Genomic DNA, 21,092 nt, shown 5'->3' on the forward strand with positions numbered 1-21,092 from the left:
GACATTTTTATTAAAAGCAACAATTTTACAGTCTTTCCGAGCTGTCAAATTCATTTTACGTCTATATATAACATGTCATGGCATGTCTGAAGTAATAGAGCTGGTGGATGGATTAACCCACTAGAGGGAGCTCAGCCAAAGCAACAACATGCAAGTACAGTGAGCACTGCATCACTTAGCATACAACTTAATATCTATGTTTAGATGTATTAGATTATCATTGTTATTATTATTGTTATTATTATTATTATTATTATTATTATTGTGGGCCCTCATGAAAGTGTTGCCCTTGTCTGAAGTCCTTTCTTTGATTTTGAGCCTGCCCACACATTTTAAAGTGATATTTGAAAGATGTTGCAGACTTATTAGGAGCATTTGCTCTTATATTAAGTCACTTAACTGCTCTCAGATCCAGAGCAAATAATTAAAAGTCTGAGAATGCTTAACAAAAACAGCTACAACATATCCACAAATCCCATATTTAAGAATGAACTCATTGGCTCTAAACATGATATAAGGCAGCCTCAAATTCCCTGCAAAAATTGTGGTGATACACATGCACATAGACCGTCTTTATTGAGTGATATGGTAAGATAAGAACCATATTAATCATAGAGGGGACGTGTGTGTCGCAGAGAAACTGATCAGAGAAGATTACAAAAAGGTAAAACTGCATCATAAATCAAAATAGGCCTGGATGAAAGTAATGAATACATAGAACAACTGTACAATATATTGAGATTTAAAAAACGATAGACAGTACAGTACCCCAGCAAACATTAATGTGCTTTAGTGACATAAAGTAGACCGTATATAGATGTATGCAGTTATTTATCTAACCTTTATTTAGACAGGAAGTCCCATTGAGATTGAAATCTCTTTTACAAGATGGACCTGACCGAGGTAGCAGCCAATCAATACACATTAAAATGCAATCAACACATTAAAATGCAACAAATACAACAAAAATACACAATTAAACAACAACTATTCAAACATTGTGGCCTCTCAAGAAAAACAAGCACATGTCTCTGTCACCACATCCTTTATGATGCCCTTAAATTCATCAATGGATATAAGTATTGAAGATTGCTCCATGTTCATAGTGCATCTGGTAAAAACCTGGGGTACATTAAAAAGCAACCACTTGGAGGAGCGTAGCTGGTAACTACCAGGGTGCAGAGAAAGGCCAGAAAATTGCTCAATATTGCTTAGTAACAATATATGTGCTTATTTATATTGATGTATATGAAATATAGGCTATAATATATTAATATGAGCATCAGAAAAAAATTGTCTTTGCAGTAAAAACAACACACAGTAGACCTAGAATACACACACACACACACACACACACACACACACGCACACACATATATATTTATATGAATTCATTATACCCTACATAGTCACATAATAATAATAATGCATTTTTATTTATAGGAACCTTTCAGGACACTCAAGGACACCTTACAAGACACAGTAAAAAAAAAATAGCAATGTATCCATAGATCGTAAAAACAAACAATTCAGTGATATACAATAAAAGTTAATAAAATGACCAGACAAAAATCATAATTATAAATATTAGGTAAAAAACATCATCATCAATATGTGTCACCATTAAATTAGAATGCCAGCTTGAAACGGTGTGTTTTCAAACAGGATTTGAAAGTGGAAAGGGAGTAGAATACATTAAAAAATAGTGAGTCTCCTCATAAATGTTGTATTATTATTATGGTTGAAGTTTGTCAGTGATTCAGCAATAAACCGTTGGTCTGTAACAAGTTAAAACCTTATTATGATTATTTAACTATATGCGTAAAGACCAAATGAGTTGAAAACGCATTGTTGTTAGAGTCTACTTCATCCTATTAATGAGGCTTATTATGTTTATGCCCTCAGCCAGGATGTGATCCTATCCCTGCTGTCAGAGAAAGAAAAAGGGGGAGGGAGGTGGGAGGGGCTGATGTGGGTGATAGTGCCGAGTTTAGCACTTTGCAACATGATCCGCGCACACCACGGAGAGGCCGGGCTCTGCGGTCCTGCATCCTGCCATCCCACCGCACCACATGGAGACCGGATAGAGCCACAGTGAACTGAACGGGGAATGACAAAGAAAGAAGGTGGACCATCTTGGCTATATGAACCCGCTCAGCATCAGCAGCTCCTGACAAAGCAAAGGCAAACACAGAGATGAGGGTGACGGGAAGTGCTGCTGCTGCCTGCGCTGCTGCTGCTGCTGCTGCTGGTGCTTATTGCGGTCTGCGTCAAACCCCTCGCTCCTTCACAAGATAATGCCCTCGGTGCCTCCTAAAGGACTTTCTGGGTTTGTGATTTTCCTGCTGCAGGGGTCCAGATCTCGGGGTGCAGCGGGGACAGTGATGATCACCCCATCTCCTGCTTCACAGTCACTGTCAGCATCTGCATTTTAAGGAGAAACTCGTCCTGGGGGAGCGGGCTTCTGGAGGAATATGCAGAGATAAAAAAACATTTGTTGTTATTGTTGTTGTTGTTGTTGTATACAAATCAGACAGAGCCATAATTGGATTACCGGGTTGTTATTGTTGTTGTTTACCAACATGAACTCGCTGTTTTTCTCCGACACTCCACCCGGGGCGGTCTGCAACGTCCCCGCCGGGTCGGGCGCGGTGACCAGCGCCCTGCGAAATGACCTGGGCTCCAACATCCATGTGCTGAAAACCCTCAACCTGCGCTTCCGCTGTTTCCTTGCCAAAGTCCACGAACTTGAGAGGAGAAACAAACTACTGGAGAGCCAGCTGCAGCAGGCTCTGCTCAAATCGCAGTACCGGCACCTTTACACCCGGGAAGTTGCGGTGCAGACGGACGGTCCCGATTCGAGACTGCCGGGCACCATCTGGAGTTTCACCCACATCCGGAGGCAAGGGGAGCGCTTTGAGACCGTGCACGGGCCCGGGGTGACGTGGACGCATCCAGACGGAGTTGGGGTCCAAATAGACACCATCACCCCAGAACTGAGGGCTCTGTATAACGTATTGGCCAAAGTCAAGCGGGAGAGGGACGAGTACAGGAGGAAGTGAGTACAGACAGATGTTAGTGTGCATGTTGATGTATGTGCTGCATAAAGCTGGCAATCAGTGACAATCTTTATGCATGGTTACATCCAAATATATCTGACCATATATCAGTCACGTGCAGGGGAGTAGCAAGGGATGAAAGGCCCTGACAATGTTGTCATGAGCCCCTTTTCCCTTTTGGGCCCCTCGTATCACTGCCCTTACACTAGCCTCACAGAACTGAAAACAAGCACAAATGTCACCACATACCAGACTATCTTGGACGCACTCAGTCCCTGTGGTACATTTACAGGAATATTCCAGTGATTTACCCTTAAGCCTACTACTGCAGTCACTCATATGCCAGAAGTTTGAGGGTTGACTCATTCAGTGTGGTTGCAGCACTCTATGAGCCGAGAAGTTCTTCTAATGTGGCGATAAATTAAATCAAGACACATAATCAATATTGCTCTTAAAGATAGGCTCATTTCTAGCACATTAGATCGTTTACATTAGAGCTGAGAGAACTAACTAAGTTACCAGCAACTTTTCTGATAATCAATAAGCTGTTTAAGTCACTTTTTAGAACAGAATGTTCACCAGTGTGATGAATTAAGGCATTTCTCTGAGTATCTTAGAGTGTTGGACTGTTGATCGGACGAAACAAGACATTTGAAGATGTCACTTGGGCTATAGGACTTTTTTTCACAGTTTAGACATTATATATATCAGAGTAGTAATTACTCAAAAGGTTGTAGCATTGGTCAACTCTTAGAGATGATATCTGAGCTGGTCAGGGGATCTAAGCAGGTTTCATCTACCCATCGCTGTGTGACTCCAGTCAGATCATGTCTGGGCAAGAATCTAGCAGTATGATACCTTACAATATATTGCGATATATGGCGATGCTATAAGCACGACAACATGTGGCGCTGTTGTATACTCTAGCTAGTGGTGCTCCCTTTATATTTCTGCCATTTTGAAAGGCTTTTGTTTGTTTGTGTTTGCATAAAGCAGCAACCTCCGGGGCTAACATACGAAGTCAAGGAAGTGCCAGAAACTGCAGTTCTTTGAATGGCCACTAGAGGCTGGCTCCAGCAAGCATTCAAGTTAAAATGCCCAACTTTACAGCTGAAATAAACATGTTTACCTCCTGGTACAAAAAATAGCTTTGGTCTCTATAGCTAAATTCGACACTCCTGACAACTGTACAGGGGGTGAATTTTTATATAACTCACCCTTTTATGTTTTATTAAGGCTTAAAGTTACGCATAATTAAGGGCAGACCACTTTGTGACAGTCTATGAATCAGATCCAACCCTCTCTCCTCCTCAGCTCTAACCTTTCATCCAAATTTGGTCACTTCTGGCTCCAAAAACCAACGGATGACGTCATGGCAGCTACGTCCATTATGTTAGTCTATGGTTTGTGCTAGCGATATCTTGTTACGTTGGAGTGGAAGCATCAAATAGCTGAAGATTGAATATGAACCTCTGCCTCAAATCTTTGTATGTGAACCATTAATTAAAAATCAATACAGTGTATTTGAGGATCTATACAGTATCGGACATACTCAAGTGTATCAATGTTTTCTTAGACCCCTAGAAGACAGTGTGACTTTTGCTTCCCATGTGGTTTGTCAATGTCACCGTCACTCATCTGGACAGTATAGCGGAGAGATGACAGACATCACAGTGACAGAGATATGGTACTTGAGGTAGTATTTCACATGAAGGATATCAGAGCTGAGCTCAGCATCTCACAAAGCAGTTTATCGTGAATTGATCTGATCCTGTTTCTCACACTGCTCTGAGGAAATTCCTTCGCATGGATCAGTCTCCACCAATTGTTCTTCCTCAGACACATTAATTGTGTTTCCTTGAGGACTCACTGCAGCGCCCCCGGCTGACCCACGTCACTGCTGGCCCGCTTGGCTGGCTACTGGAGGGGAGACATGCCAAGCAACCGCCTGCTTCTGTTTGCTGCCATGATTTAAGCAGAGAGGCATTTTTACAGGCCTCTGTCTGCTCGGTGAGGTCGGCTATGACGAACGCCGACTTCCCTGTGAGTGCACTGACTCAGTGACACAGAATGCGCGTGCTCTCCCACTCCTCTGGGAAACTGGATATCCTGTCCAGTCATTCTCGGTAACACCACCATATCCTTTTTTTTGTGCATTTCTGCCTGGGAAGATGGACGGCAGTGACTGGGACGGCAGCCAAATTAAAAACTGCTGCAGCTCAAGTCCAAAATTTTGGATTGCCTCTGGCTAAAGTGGGAGCTCTTGACTTTATAAGGCTATTGAATCAGCCCTCTCAGTTGCATTTTAATTAGAGTTTTAGCTAGCAAAATTTATAAAGCTAATGCACTTTGCTCATTCGCTCATGAGACCTCCAAACACTGGCTGTTGAGTTGTTTGTTTCCTATATGTTTCAGTCATTATTTCTACATTAGTAAAGGTATTCAAGGTGTTACATGTGTTTATATTTTTCTCTAATAACACCATGAAGTACCAGAGTGTCAAACATGTTCTTTGCATTCTTTTAACGTTTATACAAGTGAGGAACAAGACACATTTCTAGCCTCTTTTATTGCCCAGTAATCATGGTAATCAATCTCTTTCCCTGCCTCTCACATTCGTTCTCCGCTCTGAGCTCAATAATTACATCACTGCTGAGTTCACCTCCCAGTTGTTTTCTCCCCGTCTCCCAGTCTAAATCCTCTTTACTACAGTCACGTTTCAGCATTCAGTCCCCAAGCCCCATCCTGCCATGCCTTTTCTCTTCTGTGCTCTTTGTGTTCGGCCATTCCTTCGTCCTTCACTCCACCCCTCTGAAGCCCCTCCACCCCTCCGCTCTGTGTCATACAGACTGCTTTGTAAGGCATCCTCAGTCCCGATGGAGCCCCCCTCCCATGCTCCCACACTGCCCCTGTGATTTATTAAAGCTTTACCAGCGTGGACGCACACGAGGAGATGGATGGCCACCAGGTCCGCTTCTGATTTGGTCACTTGCGTTCATGCCACGAAGCACTCGCTTGTTTGCATGCTGTCATTTTTCAGTTCGCCTCTTTCTGATCAGGACTCTATTTTCTGAGCCTGAGGCAGAACAGTGTGATTTGTCTTCGCTGTTGTTTGTAACAGTCATTTATGAAGTTCAGAGGCCGCTTGAATACATGAAATATAACCAAAAATATATTTCTCAGGACAATAAATAAGTGCAAGATGAACTAATAAATTTGAAGTATTTAACCACTTAAACCCCAATTTCCCCCTTAAATATACCCTTAAGCAGCATTAAAGTAGAAACAAAGCACATATTCAGTGTAAACAAGCATAAACCTACGTACAGACATTAAGCATTCTGTTATAGCCACAGTATCTGACAGTGTAAATTGCTTTGAAAATTTAAAACCACTTGCATCCCTGTTTAAACGTGAACACTAAATAGTGTTCATGGAAAGCTTTAATAGCCTTTGCAGTCTAAGAGACAGAAAAATAAACTTTACAACCATTTTAATTTGCATGAGAAATCAATATAAAATGACTGGAACTATAAAAGACAAATTACTACAAAACTTTTAAGTGTGAGGAGTGATTATGTTTATCTTTAATTAGACACATTTGCTTTCAAAATATTTGCATGTAAGTTTTATCCAGAGCAACATAAAAAAGTCATTTATGGAAATGCTTCACCCACAAAATGACCGTTTTACCGAGCATATCAGTCATGCTGTGTTACCTTGAAATTGTGAGGAAAACTTTGTTTCCTTTACATGCAACCACAGAAAATGGCATGACATTGATTTCGTGACAACAGCAAAACTATATCAAAACATCTGCAGTTTCATTTAACCAGTCATATGGTCAGTACTTCTTAGAAAACCTTAGTATTGGAGTCTGGCTTTGAAGAGCGCATAGATAAATTTCACTTTCAGTTTTAAATACTAAGGTTTTTTAGTGAAAATGTTGTGTTTTAGAAGTACTGCGCACACGACTGTATAAATAAAACTGATTATACTGCATGAGTTGTGTGAGAGTTTCTAAATGGATGTTTTGATATAGTTTTGTTGTTAACATGGTCCCTGATCAATCACTGAATCATATGTTTGCCATTTTCCATGAAGGCATGTGAGAAAAACAAAGTTTCTTCACAAATTCCAGGAAACATGGCTACTGATGACTAACTGATTTACAAATGGTCATTTTGTGGGTGAAGTTTCCTTCAACTTAGATCTTCAGACTAATATTACAAGATCACATTTGAGTACTTTTATCAGATGAGTTGGTTTCATTTTTCATTTATTGTTTCATATGAATTTTTCATAGGGTTACAATGTTTTTTTGTAGCCTCTGAAATTGTACTTAAGTGGAAAAGGGCAGTTTTGTCAGATAGACAAAGACACAGATTGAGATTAGGGTTGCATATGAGATTTTCACGGAACAATAACCGTCTCAGAAAATATCGCAGTTTCACAGTATCATGATATCACGATATTACAGAATTATTATTATTATTATTATTATTATAAGTCAAAATGACCCTTAAAGGACTGAAAACATAGGGGTTAGATTTTGTTACACAAACTTTTTATTACTGTAACTGAAATTGAAACCATTTTTTTAAATGAAAGTGTGTGTAATAAGTAAAATAAAATTGAGATCGACCACTGCAACCCTACTTGAAACTCTGTGTAAGTCTGTGTAAGAAGTCTCCCTTTTGAAAATAACTAAAATAAAGTTAAGATTCTGTCATAGATAAGCAAATGTACACACAATTTTAATATCACGGTGTTCTTCAAACAGGTATACTGCTGCAACCCTAGTTGAGATTGACTTGTATGTTTGTAAAACAGTAGAAATAAGTGTGCTGCTTGTTAACATTCGGATATTTCTGCAACCATCTACAGGTATATTTCTTAGTGCGGTCGTTAATTTCTCCAAAAACCCTTCATTGACCTCAATCAGCTCTTGATTATACAACATCCTTTTGGTAGAGAACAATCTTGTTCTTTCACAGCGACTGGAAGCTCTTTAACCGATTAAGTCCACATTCTTAACTAAGTTTTATTTTTCACCATCAAATGTGAACATGTGCTTGATCACACACACACACACACACACACACACACACACACACACACACACACACACACACACAGTCCCTCTCTCTGTCTCCAACATACAGCACATACACAACAAACTGTCCAGACACAGGCTTCATAAATCAGACCGCCAGCTAGCTTACATGACCGTCCACTCAGTGCCACAGTGTCTGGACTATGGGGTTACACACCTCTCACGCTGACAAACGAGCGAGCAGAGGAGGATGGGTAAGGTCAGCGCCAGTGCGCTCATCCACACTGCTTTTATCCCGCTGTCTTGCATCACTGTGAAATGTATCACCAGGGGGTCAGTGAGTCTCTGCCAGTAATTGCCACCAGCATGCGATAGTGCTTAAGTGGCTGACGGACATATTTGACAGTCGGTAACAAACTCTACGTTAACTAAGAATAGAAACTGTCTGTTTGGCTGTGATGGCAACCTGTAGGGTATATTTGTTTAGTATTTACATGTTATACTGCTGGTGCAGAGATATCGCACGCGGCTGTATCTATTATGCAGATTGCTGCTCAGACTACAGACAGCAGTTATGCTTGTGCTAATATGTTTTCACAGAGCTGCATGAATAAAGATAAGGGGAGTTCTTTGCTTATTCCAAAGAACACAGCACACAGCTGATAGTTTACATGTGTTTCTGTGGAAGAGGGGTGACGTGGGAGGCAGCTGTCGGGATGATTGCACAGGCAGAAAGACAGAGATGCAGAGAGCAGCATAATTTACATTATTATACCATTTTAAGGTGCAATGCAGTGTTTTAAACACACTTTAGTGCTGAAGGACACATCAGCTGTGTAAGCTCTCTGCCCCAGTTGGGAGCTGAACCAGAGATCAGCGCTGAGGCCTCTCCTAATTGGTTGTTTATTCCATCAGTGAATGGAGGCCAAACAACTGTCCTGCTGGATGACAATGTGGGCGCTACAGAACGTATAGTGAACCCGAACAGCCCCTGGCCCTCCTGGGCATGTTCTTCCTGCATGAATAATTCACGCACCGCTGAATTTAGCTGTGCGTGGATCAATGCAATGAGAATTCACTGAAGACGCTTTTCTGAGGCTTTGATCTCTCTTCCTGCTTTAAAAGAGGTGAAAGGTAAAGTTGAGCATCTCTTTTGAAAGTAGGATTTGGAGTCGTTGGTACTAAAGAACTGACTAATTACAGGGTGAGGTGGGCTGTGATCGCAAAGCTGAGGGCTGCATTGTGTTTCCAATTTCATATTTCCCCACGAAGAGCAAACGTGCTGCACTGACGTCTCTGTCTGTCTGGTGTTGACCTGCCCCTGCGTTTAATCCAGGCCGTCTATTCAGGAGAGGGATTTTCTCTAAGCCGTCACCTAGCACTGAGGCTCCAACCTCCAGCCAGCCCTGCACCATATCTTGGCACGCAGCCGCCGCACTGAACTGGGGCCTCTCGAAGTGGAAGACTCCCTGCTGCTGAGATACTGAGAGAGAGCTCAGTTCACTAAAACCATTGAGCTCCAGATTAGAGCCTATATTGTTTCTCTCTTACTCAGTCTTCCTGTCTGTGTGGTGCGCTCCGCTTAAGCTCACAACAAGCTTTTGAATGTGCAGACTCTAGTACTACTATAGGTCATCTTTACTGCTGAGGCAAAGTCTTCATTTGTAGAGACCATCACTATTACAAGTCTTGCCTGTCCTCAGTGGAAACATTTAAAGGGACAGTTCAGTCTAAAATTAATCTGTAGAGCTGTTTATCAATTTAGATTGTTTGTGTTAGAGTTGCTGAGTGTTGGAAATATCAGCCTTAGAGATGTCTGCCTTCTCTCGTATATAACGGAACTAGATGCCACTCAGCTTGTGGTGCTCAAAGCGCCAAAAATGCTTATTTGAAAAACTCAACAGCAACGTCTCTTTCCAGAAACCATGACCCGGTTACTCAAGTTAATCCGCAGACCTTGTTGTAAGCAGGCATGACGGACTCATGGGTAAGAGGCTCGTGCTGCTGGCAGTGGGAGATGTAAACATTAATGCCGTCCTCCTCAGCTAAGCTGTAACGTTAGCTAGCTCAGTGGTGCTAGGTGAGCTAGCAGTAGACGCACACTTCCTTCTGCGCGGTGACACAGTTGGTGGGTGTAGTTCGGTAGAAAGAAAATAGTTCCTACATGAAACTGCTCACAACAATAGTTCCTACATGAAACTGCTCACAACAAGGTCTGTGGATTATCTTGAGTAACCAGGTCATGAATGAAATGTAGGTTTTTGGCGCTTTAAGCACCACATGTCGAGTGCCATCTAGTTCTATTATATTGGAGAGAAGGCAGACATCTCAAAGGCCGATATCTCCATCACTCAGCAACTCACACCAAAACAATCTAGAATGATAGACAGTGCTACAGGTGAGAGGGAAAATATGTGTTTTTGATTTTAGGGTGAACTGTCCCTTTAAGGATGTATCTTATTCCTCTGTGCCATAGACCTCCATTGTTGTCCAATAACATGGGTGCAGTAATTTATTTTGAGTCAATACCACATACACGTCCTGCTGCTTTAACGAGACCAAGGGGTTAGGACGCCCGAAGGGGTCGAAAGATAAATCTGAAGGGTCCTGAGATTATTAATAATTCAGGAGATTATGTATTTAATCCATTTTATGTTATGTTCACAATGCCTACATTAAGTTTGCTTACTAACCCTTTTCTTTCTTGATGATGTAACTTTTGTGTTTGCTTATTAGGTTTATTGAGGTGAAATTCCTTTTAAGCCCCTCTGGGTTTCTTAAATCTGGCCTGCACACCTTGTTCTTCCTTTGTTGTATTATTTCTGTTTTCCTGTTTTGCACAAATAAACCTTTGTTAAAAAAAACAAAAAAACAACAACAACATTTCTGCAACACAAAATGTTATTTTTTTGTGGCTTTCTTTAAATATTTGCCTTTTTTTCTTGTTAAATATTCGAGCATTTGACATTTTTGGGTGAATCATTCAATCTGAGAAGGCAACATTACTCTAGGTGGTGAAACACCAGAGGCAGGATAAAAACTCAGAATAGAAAGCAATTTTAGATCTGTCAATAAATAAGTAAATAGTTAAGTTAAAATGAATAAATAAGTAAAGAAACAGAAGAATATGCCAGCTAAAAAAAAGATTAAAAAATAAATAATTACACAATATTTATAAATACAATATTAAAAGATAAGTAAATAAATACATTGGGGGAAAAAATAGAAAAATAAAAGACAGATAAGGACAAAGATAAAGGATTACAAGCCCAAAATGTTAAGGAAATCCGCACCAGAGCACCGAATGTGTATTAATCCACAACTAAAAATAGTCCCAAACAAATGCATTAATTACCTATTTCTGAGTAATGTTTGCTAAAAACTACAGTGCCCTCCTGTTTTAGTAAATTACTGAGGCTTTTTTAAATCTGAATATATATTTTTGTGACATGTTTGTAAGGATTTACATCTCCAGTAGGAGCAGCTCGGGCCTGAGTGCCACAGACAGGGCAGGAAAGTAGGTAGGATGTAATGCTAGACTAATGCATTATTGGGTTTTGTGTGTTCATGGGATTTGTTGACAATGAGACAAAAATCCTTTAATCCTTTAAGGAACATGTTTGTCTGTGGACTCAGACCATTAAGACTTTGGCATCTGCAAAAGAGGAAGAGAAGAGAGAGGAAAAAAAACTGTATTGATTTAACTGAAAGGTAAATCTGGGTGATACAATGACGCGAGTGTGTCTCCACCTCGGCCTCGTCGTGCCTTTGTTTCTCTCTGTGCCTGTGTCTGGAGCTGCTGTGCTGTGCAGCTGTGCTTGATTATTCATGGGTATCGATACAGCTGAGAGCAGTGGCACCGTGCCATATTCAAAAGTGCAGGAATGCACCTGTCTTCCATGAGCTCTGACTGCATTGGACGAGTGTACGGTTTCTGTGGGTTCGGTTGGTGAACTGTTCTGGAAGTGCACCGCTGCACCTTGCAGCAACTGTGTCCTGAGGCAAAGCAGGAGACGTACAGTTTGACAGGTCATGTACATGTCACTGCTGCTAAGTCCATAATCATCACAGCTAATCTTTATTTACACCCAATAATTTAACAAGTGTATTTGCCTTTCTGTTCAGACCTGCTGGGTTTGAAAAGCTATTGTGGCTTTTCTAAAGGCCTGGATGTGCTGACACAGCAAACAGACTTAATAACAGCTGTATCTCAAAAGCTTGTTACTGCAGAGGAAATGTTGGTTTGCTGAACACACAAATCTCTGAGCGGTATATGATGTCGTACATGTGCCAGACAGGAGCATGGCGTGCGAGAGTCTTGACAGGCTCTTAAATCTCGGTGTTCTTGCACGCTTGACCTTAAAGACGACCAGATGTGTCTCTCCTGAGAGCTCCTTGGAAATATTAATAGATGAAGTGCTTTAACCTTCAATGGCTGCGTTTTCATTATGGCTATCACAGCAGCAAAGAACGTTATCATGTTAAAGACTCAATCTAAGATCTTAGTGCCAGCAATAAAAAATGATTGACACTTCTCTTAATACACAGGCTCACAAGTTATTTATGTTTTCTGATACTGAGAGGTTTGCTTATGTCCACAAAATGTATATATTGCATCTTTCTGTCAAAATAAAGGTACATATATACATGCAATTGATGCAGAAATTTTGTTGTAGTACTCTTAATTTTCAATGTACATTTGTATCACACATGCTGCATTCTATTTATCAGTTTAGGGCGGGGGGTCTTAAAGTTTTGATGACTGAGAGCCAATTTAAGGAGCTGACTTATGATTGAGGGGAAAATAGACACATAGAGCCGGTCCGACGAAGTAGGAGTCAATAAATGTTGCCTGAAACCTCCTTTTCTCTTCAGCTATACAGCTTTTTTTGGTGGCTTTTCTGTCTCACTTACATATCAGACTGCAAAGTTGTTACCCAAAATCGTTAACTGACAGAACATTAATTCTCATGAAACTTGCAAGGCGCCACTAGCTGATTTACAACCAGCAGCTTTCAACAAGTTGTCATCCCTAACCCGACAGACGCTTGTCAGGGCGGTGCCGAGTAGTGTGTTTAATGTAAGCTGTTGAAAGTGAAAGTATTGAAATGGACCGTGATGATTATAATGTAAAGCATGCATTTCATGTCACGTTTGCAGGCTGCGAAAAATGTTACAGAAGGCCGCCATTTCCCAGCAGGCCGCACTTTGAGCAATTATGGTTTGGGGCTTTCTTTACTGAGTCTGCCAATGGCCTTTTTTCCATCCCCACATCCTTCGAAGCTTTGTTTACCTCCTTTATTTAAGCAGAAGAAAATAGAAGAAATACTGTTTAATGAGGGTCTTAAAAAAACAGATTTCCCGAGGGCTGTGTGCCAGGTTGCCTTTTCTTCCAATAAATTGGAAGCTGAGCAACTTTCATCCCTCTCCTCTCCCCTGTAACCTCCATACCGCTCCAGAAATGTCATGATATTATATTTCTTGAGAACAGCTCCTCCAATCAGCAGCCCCAAATCTCAAAGACGTTCAGTTCACAATCATAAAAAGCCCAAGTAAACCATCAAATATGCACATTGGAGTGGCTGGAACATTAAAATTTGATGACTCAAAACAATTAATTTACTAGTTAATTTACTAGGCTGTGGTTCAGGAGGTAGAGTGGGTCTGACTCGTTAATCACAGGGTTGGCGGTTTGATCCCACTTCCCCCCATTCTTGAGCGAGACACTGAACCCTGAAGGTCAGCGCCTTGCATGGCGGGTCGCTGTGCTCAATGTTGTGATTATATGAATGGCTGAATGAGAACTACACTGTAAAACAACTTGGATACAGTGATGGGACGTAACTAAGTACATTTACTTAAACTACATTTATTTAATAGCTGTAGTTAGTAGTAACTTAGTTTATTCATATTTTGTATCGATAATTTAAACGTGCAAATAGCTAAGCCATCCAGCACTTTAGAGAGAAATTAAAATTAACTTCACTTTTACCAGCTGCAACATTTGAACACATTGACGCATTAATAATCATAATTCATTAATTTAATAGTATATATTATTCTAAAATGGACCATTCTGCATAATGAGTACTTTTACTTTTGGTACTTTAACCCTTTTAATCCCATTTTTTTCCTAGACATAAAACTATCCAAATCACCTGTCACTTATAACCCTTTGAAATAATCGATCATTTATGGTCGGTCACAATTGTGGCCGGTGGAATAATGTGTCATAGCTACCATTTATTGACCTAATTAACATAATCTCCTATGCAGTCATCAAAATACTTACATATCCCAGCTCAGTTACTGAAACATTAAATACGCTGTCACTGGCAGTCCCCAGCATCACTACCAGAATACTCTATCATATTCTAGAGTGACTACTTTACATATCAAAAACCTTTATACATACATACTGTATATCACTGCTTTGTCAGTGGCCTTTTACATTCACATATGACGTGCTAGGTATCTGTCTACGTCTGCTGTTGACGTTCCAGGACGCGCTACCAACACTGTGACATCAGCAACAAAAGCGCGTGATTAAAAAAAAACATCTTGGTTTGGCATTTGGGAAGGGAACACTTGGCTCCTGGGTGAAAGTCCACCACCACTACCCCTCCTACAGCGTATCGTACCACCCTGACCACAGGACTTTGTAACAGAGTTTTTCTACACTGTGGTTTCAGTACTTTTACTCAAGTAAAATATCAGAATACTTCCTCCCACGTTGCTTTGATAAAGGCACGATATAATTGCAGTCTAATTACCAAATTTCAAAAAGGAAGCGAGATCCGCTCCAAACATGCGGGGGATGTGATGTAACTGGATGTGGCCCTCAGGCCGGGAGTTTCAGTTTGCTGTACGTGATTAGTTAAAACACAATTGTGGTCAAGAAACCAGATTTAATTCTAAAAGATCAGCTTCAGCTTAATAGTCACTGCTGGAGTTCATCCTACAGGTGTGTGTACCCAGAGGTATAAAATACGTTTGTTTAGGGTGAAGTCTCATAGCTCTATTATGTCTCACATAATTTGACTGAACACACCCTGGCCGGTGAGGATTTGTGCCAGAAGTGAACATCTCATCATCCTTTTCTTCTTTAATGTCACTCCCAGTGCAGCTCCACCCTGACATGGCCCGGGCATGCAGACCGTTGTTTGTGCACATATTCTTGTGCACTCACAGGGACTCTCACAAATCCACGTCATTTGTCAACCACAACATCTGAGTCAAAGCCCCTCCATTATAGGAGTGTTAAGAGGGCTCTCTGTAGTGTAGTGTTTTTACAACTTATATCTTTAGAGTTTATGTGCAGCTAAATGTCTTTTACTTGTTCTGTATGTTAAGTCAACAGCCAGCGGCTCAGAGCTGATATAATGGCTCTGTAATCTGGACTGCAGTGAATGAAGTCAGTGGGAAACTAACTAAACAGCAGTGTGTTGTGCTTTGTAGGATGTGGGGTGGGGTCGGTTTGCAGTCAAGATGAAGACTGCAGGGAAAACTGATTTTCTGTCACAACGCTCTGGTTCCCCCCCTCTGCTCCAGACTGCATTAATAAGCAATGAATGAATTCTTGTTGCTGCATATTAAAGGGACAGATCACCCCAAAATCAAAAACACATTATCCCTCTTACCTGTAGTGCTGTTTAGCAGTATAGATAGATTTGGTGTGAGTTGCCGAGTGTTGGAGATGTCTGCTTTCTCTCGTCAACACATTCTCACTCCGACCTCGTCACATCTTGACATTTGGTCATGGACCTTCCCCGTCCGGATACAACGTGAAAGGTACACTGGGCGTGTTGGTTGTTGACGTTCTGGGACACCGTGTCAAGTTCTGCTTGTTACATATATTGTCCTCTTTCAAAAAGACTGTTTACATACAGTCTCTTTCAAAATAAACGCACTTCGTTTCACTTCGCACTTCGCCACCTTAACTTTCGTTTATGTCCCGCGGTTAAACTACAAGGGCAACTGGCTGCGTATTATGCCGACGCTAAAGGACGGCTTTTTTTGTCAGTGTCCAACGCAGCAAGTCACTGCCCAAGCACCGGATTTTGAAGATTTCAGAGTGAGACCGGGTTGCTCTCCTAAATAATGGAACTAGATGGCACCCGGCTTGTTGTGCTCAGAGCGCCAAATAAGGTCTGTGGATTATCTTGACTAATCTCTACTGCTGATATCTCCAACACTTAGCAGCTCTCACTAAAATAATCTAGCTCAATAAATGGCACTACAGGTAAGAAGAAAAATATGTATTTTTGATTTTGAGGTGAACTGTCCCTTTAGTATCATTTTTCTCTGTTGCCTTTTAGTGCGTTTCTGAGTTTTGAGAGAAAAAACAAAACAGTATTTAATCAATATTTTGTGCAAGTCCAAAAATCGTTATAAAATCTCTCCAGGAGCTTGTCAGTCACTCTTGAGTTTGTAAAAGTTGTTGACAGAAACTCTTTTGACTTCCTGCCTGTCATGCCAGCAAAGACATTTAACTGTCAAGTGTTATCGACATAAACAAACCATTAAGTTTGGGATGATCTCACAGCAGCAACTCCTTTGCATGTCTCTACAAAGACGCATCACTAACTGTTTGATAATTTGCCAGTATAAACACCCACTCAGGTTGGTGCCTTTCCGAGCAATTATTAATTTTTTTTGGGGTAGCTCTAAGGTCATACCTATTAGTTGGTAATTACATGTGAACACGTACGTGTTTGTCTCTTCTGTAAAGGGTTCATAGCTGACCTGGCAACAGCATCCCTGAGGCCAGAGAAAAGAGGGCTAGGACAGGCTTTGGAAGTTAAGCAATTAGATAATGCAAGTGCACAGTGCGAACAAGTCAAGCCCACACCCATATTGTCAGGAAAAGTCAGTGTGGCAACGATGTGGGGCCGTGTCAGGACTGAGGATTAGACATGTTACAACACTGGCTCCCAATTATCTGTCAGTCCATCAAGGGAGGATCCACCAGTACTGGTATTGTACCAAACCCTCTATTCAGACAGATGCTTTGATCAGAGTTCGTTAGAGTCTCAAAGATTGTCAACAACATGATTTGTGTCCAGGTTATATTTTATTTTTCAATGTTGCCTTGTTACATTGGAGCCAGTCCATGTTATACAAGAGGTTATTCTGCCTGAACCTGCTTCTCAGAGCTCCGTCAGTGTTGAAAAGTTGTTCCATAGAGCGAGGATTTACAGTAGATTACATACCACGACGTTTAAGTCTGTTAATGATGTATGAAGATCCCCCGACATAAACAAAGCTTATAGAAGCGTCATCCCTGTTTGAGTGCATACAAAGATACTGCTGCTGCAAGAGCTTTAATTAAGAGGCAGACATCTACTTTTAGACAGAGAACATTCATCAAACTCACAGATTACATTTCCCAGTGCATACAACCTCTCCCCCTTAATGTTAATGCTGTTTTATCCAATCTGTTCCAAACATGCATTACGTCCCGGACTCTGACAAAAGTGCACTAGCTGATGTTGTGCTGCAGGAAAATGCACCAGGCTGTCTAAAAGAAATAAATGCACAATATCTTTGAACTTGTTCCTGCACTTTGTATCAATACACTGAAACCACTTATCAATTTTTAATTATATAAATTTCTGATATTGCACTTACAAATTAAACCTGTGGTAGCCTACTTGAATAATAAAATCAATTTATTTTTCAGTCGCCTAGATACATTTTCCGCGATAAGAAAGACTGAAGTGCGATGAACAGATTGAAAACTCATTTAAACAGATGTTGACAGTTTTTAATTTGCAGTAGAAAATGATACTTCAGTCAGGAACACTTAAGTCAAAGAAAACTTTATTTCCATTTGCAGTATTATATTTGGCAGGTATGGCTCTGTTCTGGGGCCCCTCTGCCTTTCCTCGGGCCTACGCAGAAAGCCTCTACCATGCGTCTACGTGGAAAGCCTTAAGACGGAGAAAGCACACCTGTCTGCCCTTTGACGTGCCTCCGTGGAAAGCCTTAAGGCGGAGAGAGCAAACCTCTCTGCCCTTCCATGTGCTTCTGTGGAACGCCTTAAGGCGGAGAGAGCAAACCTCTCTGCCCTTCCACGTGCTTCTGTGGAAAGCCTTAAGGCAGAGAGAGCAAACCTCTCTGCCCTTCCACATGCTTCTGTGGAAAGCCTTAAGGCGGAGAGAACCAATCTCCCTGCCCTTCCATGTGCCTACATGTAAAGCCTAAAGCAGGGAGAGCAGCAGTAAAGACCCCCCAGGAACAGAACAGAGCAACATCAATGACAAACAGAAATGACATTGATAAGTCGGATACAACATGAAAAGGAGGAGCTGGGGTGGAGGCAGGTTGCAAAGTGGAGGAAGCAGCTTCCAGCACTTTAAATGGGTTGCATAGAAAGGAATCATGTGATCTATCAGCTGACTCCCTTCCATCAATCAGCTGCTCCATCAGTTGATTGGGCTGTTTGAGATCAGCTGATGTAGCTGGGATGTGAGCTGAGCTTGACATTGTGTCCTGCCTGAGCTAATGCTACATTCAATTAAATCGTTATATATCTCAGTATATGTTATCACAATATTCAGCATATCGCAAAACATTTAAAATTGCAATGATGTTGTATCGTGATTTAAGTATCTTGATAATATTGTATCATGGGGCCTCTGGTGATTCCTACCCCTAATAAATCGATAGTAGTATACATCCATGCACACATGCATACGCACACAGTTACACATATAGTATATACTGGACACATATACCTATATGTACATATAAAATGTAAGATATCTACTTACATATACCCATAGATATACACTGTACACAGAACCAGTCAAAAACCTAAACATGAGTTATACTTTTCCTCATAATATGAGGACTCAGTAATATTTCCCATCTCATTTACAGAGGCATTGTGCCGCATTTTACATATCTTAACAGTATATCCAGCACGTTTTACTTCATCAGCTGATTTTACCTTTTTACAAACTCTTTTCACACTGTGAAAACACACATGCAGCTTCAGCACAGTTTCAATTTTACAGATGACTTTGTATTTATGTACCAGAAGCTCTAATATGAATAGATTTACTGCATTAATGAGGGGATTTTATTGCTGGTAAAGCAAAAAGGAAATTTCTTCGATCAGGTCATTGTGCACACAAGACCAACAGGACATTTCACACATCCCACACAGAAATAAGCGATACTAAAAATGCTATTAAATGTGGTAGACATGTTGAAAATTGGCACCTAAACCAAAAGTAAATGAAGAGACATAGGTACAAAATTATATTAAAAGAAAACTGGTATAAGTTTATATATGCCAGCAGTTTGACATCTACAATTTGAATAACCTCGAGGAAAGTTCCTTCCAGATTTTGATCAAAGCTCTCTGTATTTCCTTCCTGAAGTAACGATCTCATAAAGGGGAAAATACTCAGTGAGAGATGTCTCCAACGACTTTCAAAGCCTGAAGATAAAAGCAAGCTTTGCGGACTGATAAAGGGAGACGGGAGGGAATGACCAATAATTTAGGGAGCAGTCCTCATATTTCATGAAGGAAGCTGATCTCTTTTGGTCACTGTTGTCATATTTCACAATCTGAGGGCCTGAAGTTCAGCTTCAAACACACTGCTTTGTTGGAGGAGACATAATACTGAAGGTTCTTAGGAAGAGGCATAGTGTCGTCTATTATGCTTCTGTTTATTTTACCCACTGCAGCATGTAGTTCCTGGGAACTTCATTGTTAGCATTCAACTGTTTGACTGAATGCTTCCTTAACTAAAATGAAATAACCTGGTACCATGCAATACATAAACACAATAGAAGACAACCTCCCTGTAGGCTGCGCTACAGTAACTATAGTACATGCAGATACAGTACAGTTACATACACATGCAGATGGTACATATAAATATGCACATATACCTAAATATACACATTCACTTGTTGTATAAAAGGTAATTTATATAGTATAGAATTTAAGAAAGTTAATTTTTTCATTGCTTTAGAGCAAATTTCAACATCTTCTGCTTTCGCCTTGTGTTTTTTGGCTGCTTTTTGTTTTGAATACATAGAATTTAGCCACAGAAGTAACAAATGTAACTTTGCAATAACGTGAGGGCTCTTACAGTGAACAGATAAGTTGTATTTAGCCATGTTAGCAGCGTGGGTCTAGGAATAACACTGTCATTCGCTCCACCACTTTGATCCATTCCAGACTGAAATATTTCCACAACTATTTTATAGATTTTATTGACAGAAGTTTGTACAGACATTGACATTGAGTTTTAGGTTACCAATCGATGAGATCTATTGACTTTGATGATCATCTGACTTCACCTCTAGTGCCACCATGAGGCTAACTTTTTTGTCTTTTATTGAAATATCTCAACCACTGCCATGAAGTTTGGTACACACATTCATGGTCCACAGAGGATAGATTGCAAAAAGTTTGATCCCCTCACTTTTCATCTAGTACTACCATGAAGCCAAAATTTGTTTGTCCAATATTTTGTTTTATGACCAAAAACCTGCTGAGCTAATGACATTCTCATCAGCCTCAGCTGTATTTTCTGTTAAGTACGATGGACTCAGGGAAAAAAATCCAAACACAAGACATCAGGCAGGATACGGAGCATGGAAGACATCAAGAACACAGAGACGAGCACAGGAAGAACACAGGGAGGAACACAGGCAAGACCACAGACAAACTGACAAGAAGCAAAGGGAAACACACAGGTATATATGTACACAGAAAACTAATCATAAAAACGAGACACAGCTGGAGTAGGAAGATTTGGGCAAAAGGAGGGAAATGGAGATTGGCTAACAACAAGGGTGTGGTGAGGAACACTAGGGTGGAGCAAACAAGACTAACGCAGAACAGGTGTGAAGGGAACCAGACATGACAAATGAGGAGATAATCTACAAAATAGAACAGGAAACAGATTAAAGATGAATGAATAACATGAATCAAGGAACACAAACAAAACTCT

The 21,092-nt window shown here is 40.7% G+C and overlaps 1 protein-coding gene across 2 annotated transcripts in view; it reads left to right on the plus strand.

Moving 5' to 3' along the window:
- The first annotated feature begins 1,742 nt into the window (after positions 1-1,742).
- Positions 1,743-21,092, plus strand: part of iffo2b (intermediate filament family orphan 2b) — a 46,649-nt gene continuing 27,299 nt past the window's right edge. The window contains exon 1 of one of the 2 annotated variants that reach the window (XM_050038934.1): positions 1,743-3,058. In XM_050038934.1, the coding sequence (XP_049894891.1) occupies positions 2,583-3,058 (476 nt within the window). In that variant the 5' untranslated portion in view covers positions 1,743-2,582. The remainder of the gene's footprint in view (positions 3,059-21,092) is intronic. The other variant, XM_050038935.1, reaches the window with a different exon arrangement.

Source organism: Epinephelus moara, chromosome 24 (assembly GCF_006386435.1).
Source record: "Epinephelus moara isolate mb chromosome 24, YSFRI_EMoa_1.0, whole genome shotgun sequence".
Taxonomy (NCBI): domain Eukaryota; kingdom Metazoa; phylum Chordata; class Actinopteri; order Perciformes; family Serranidae; genus Epinephelus; species Epinephelus moara.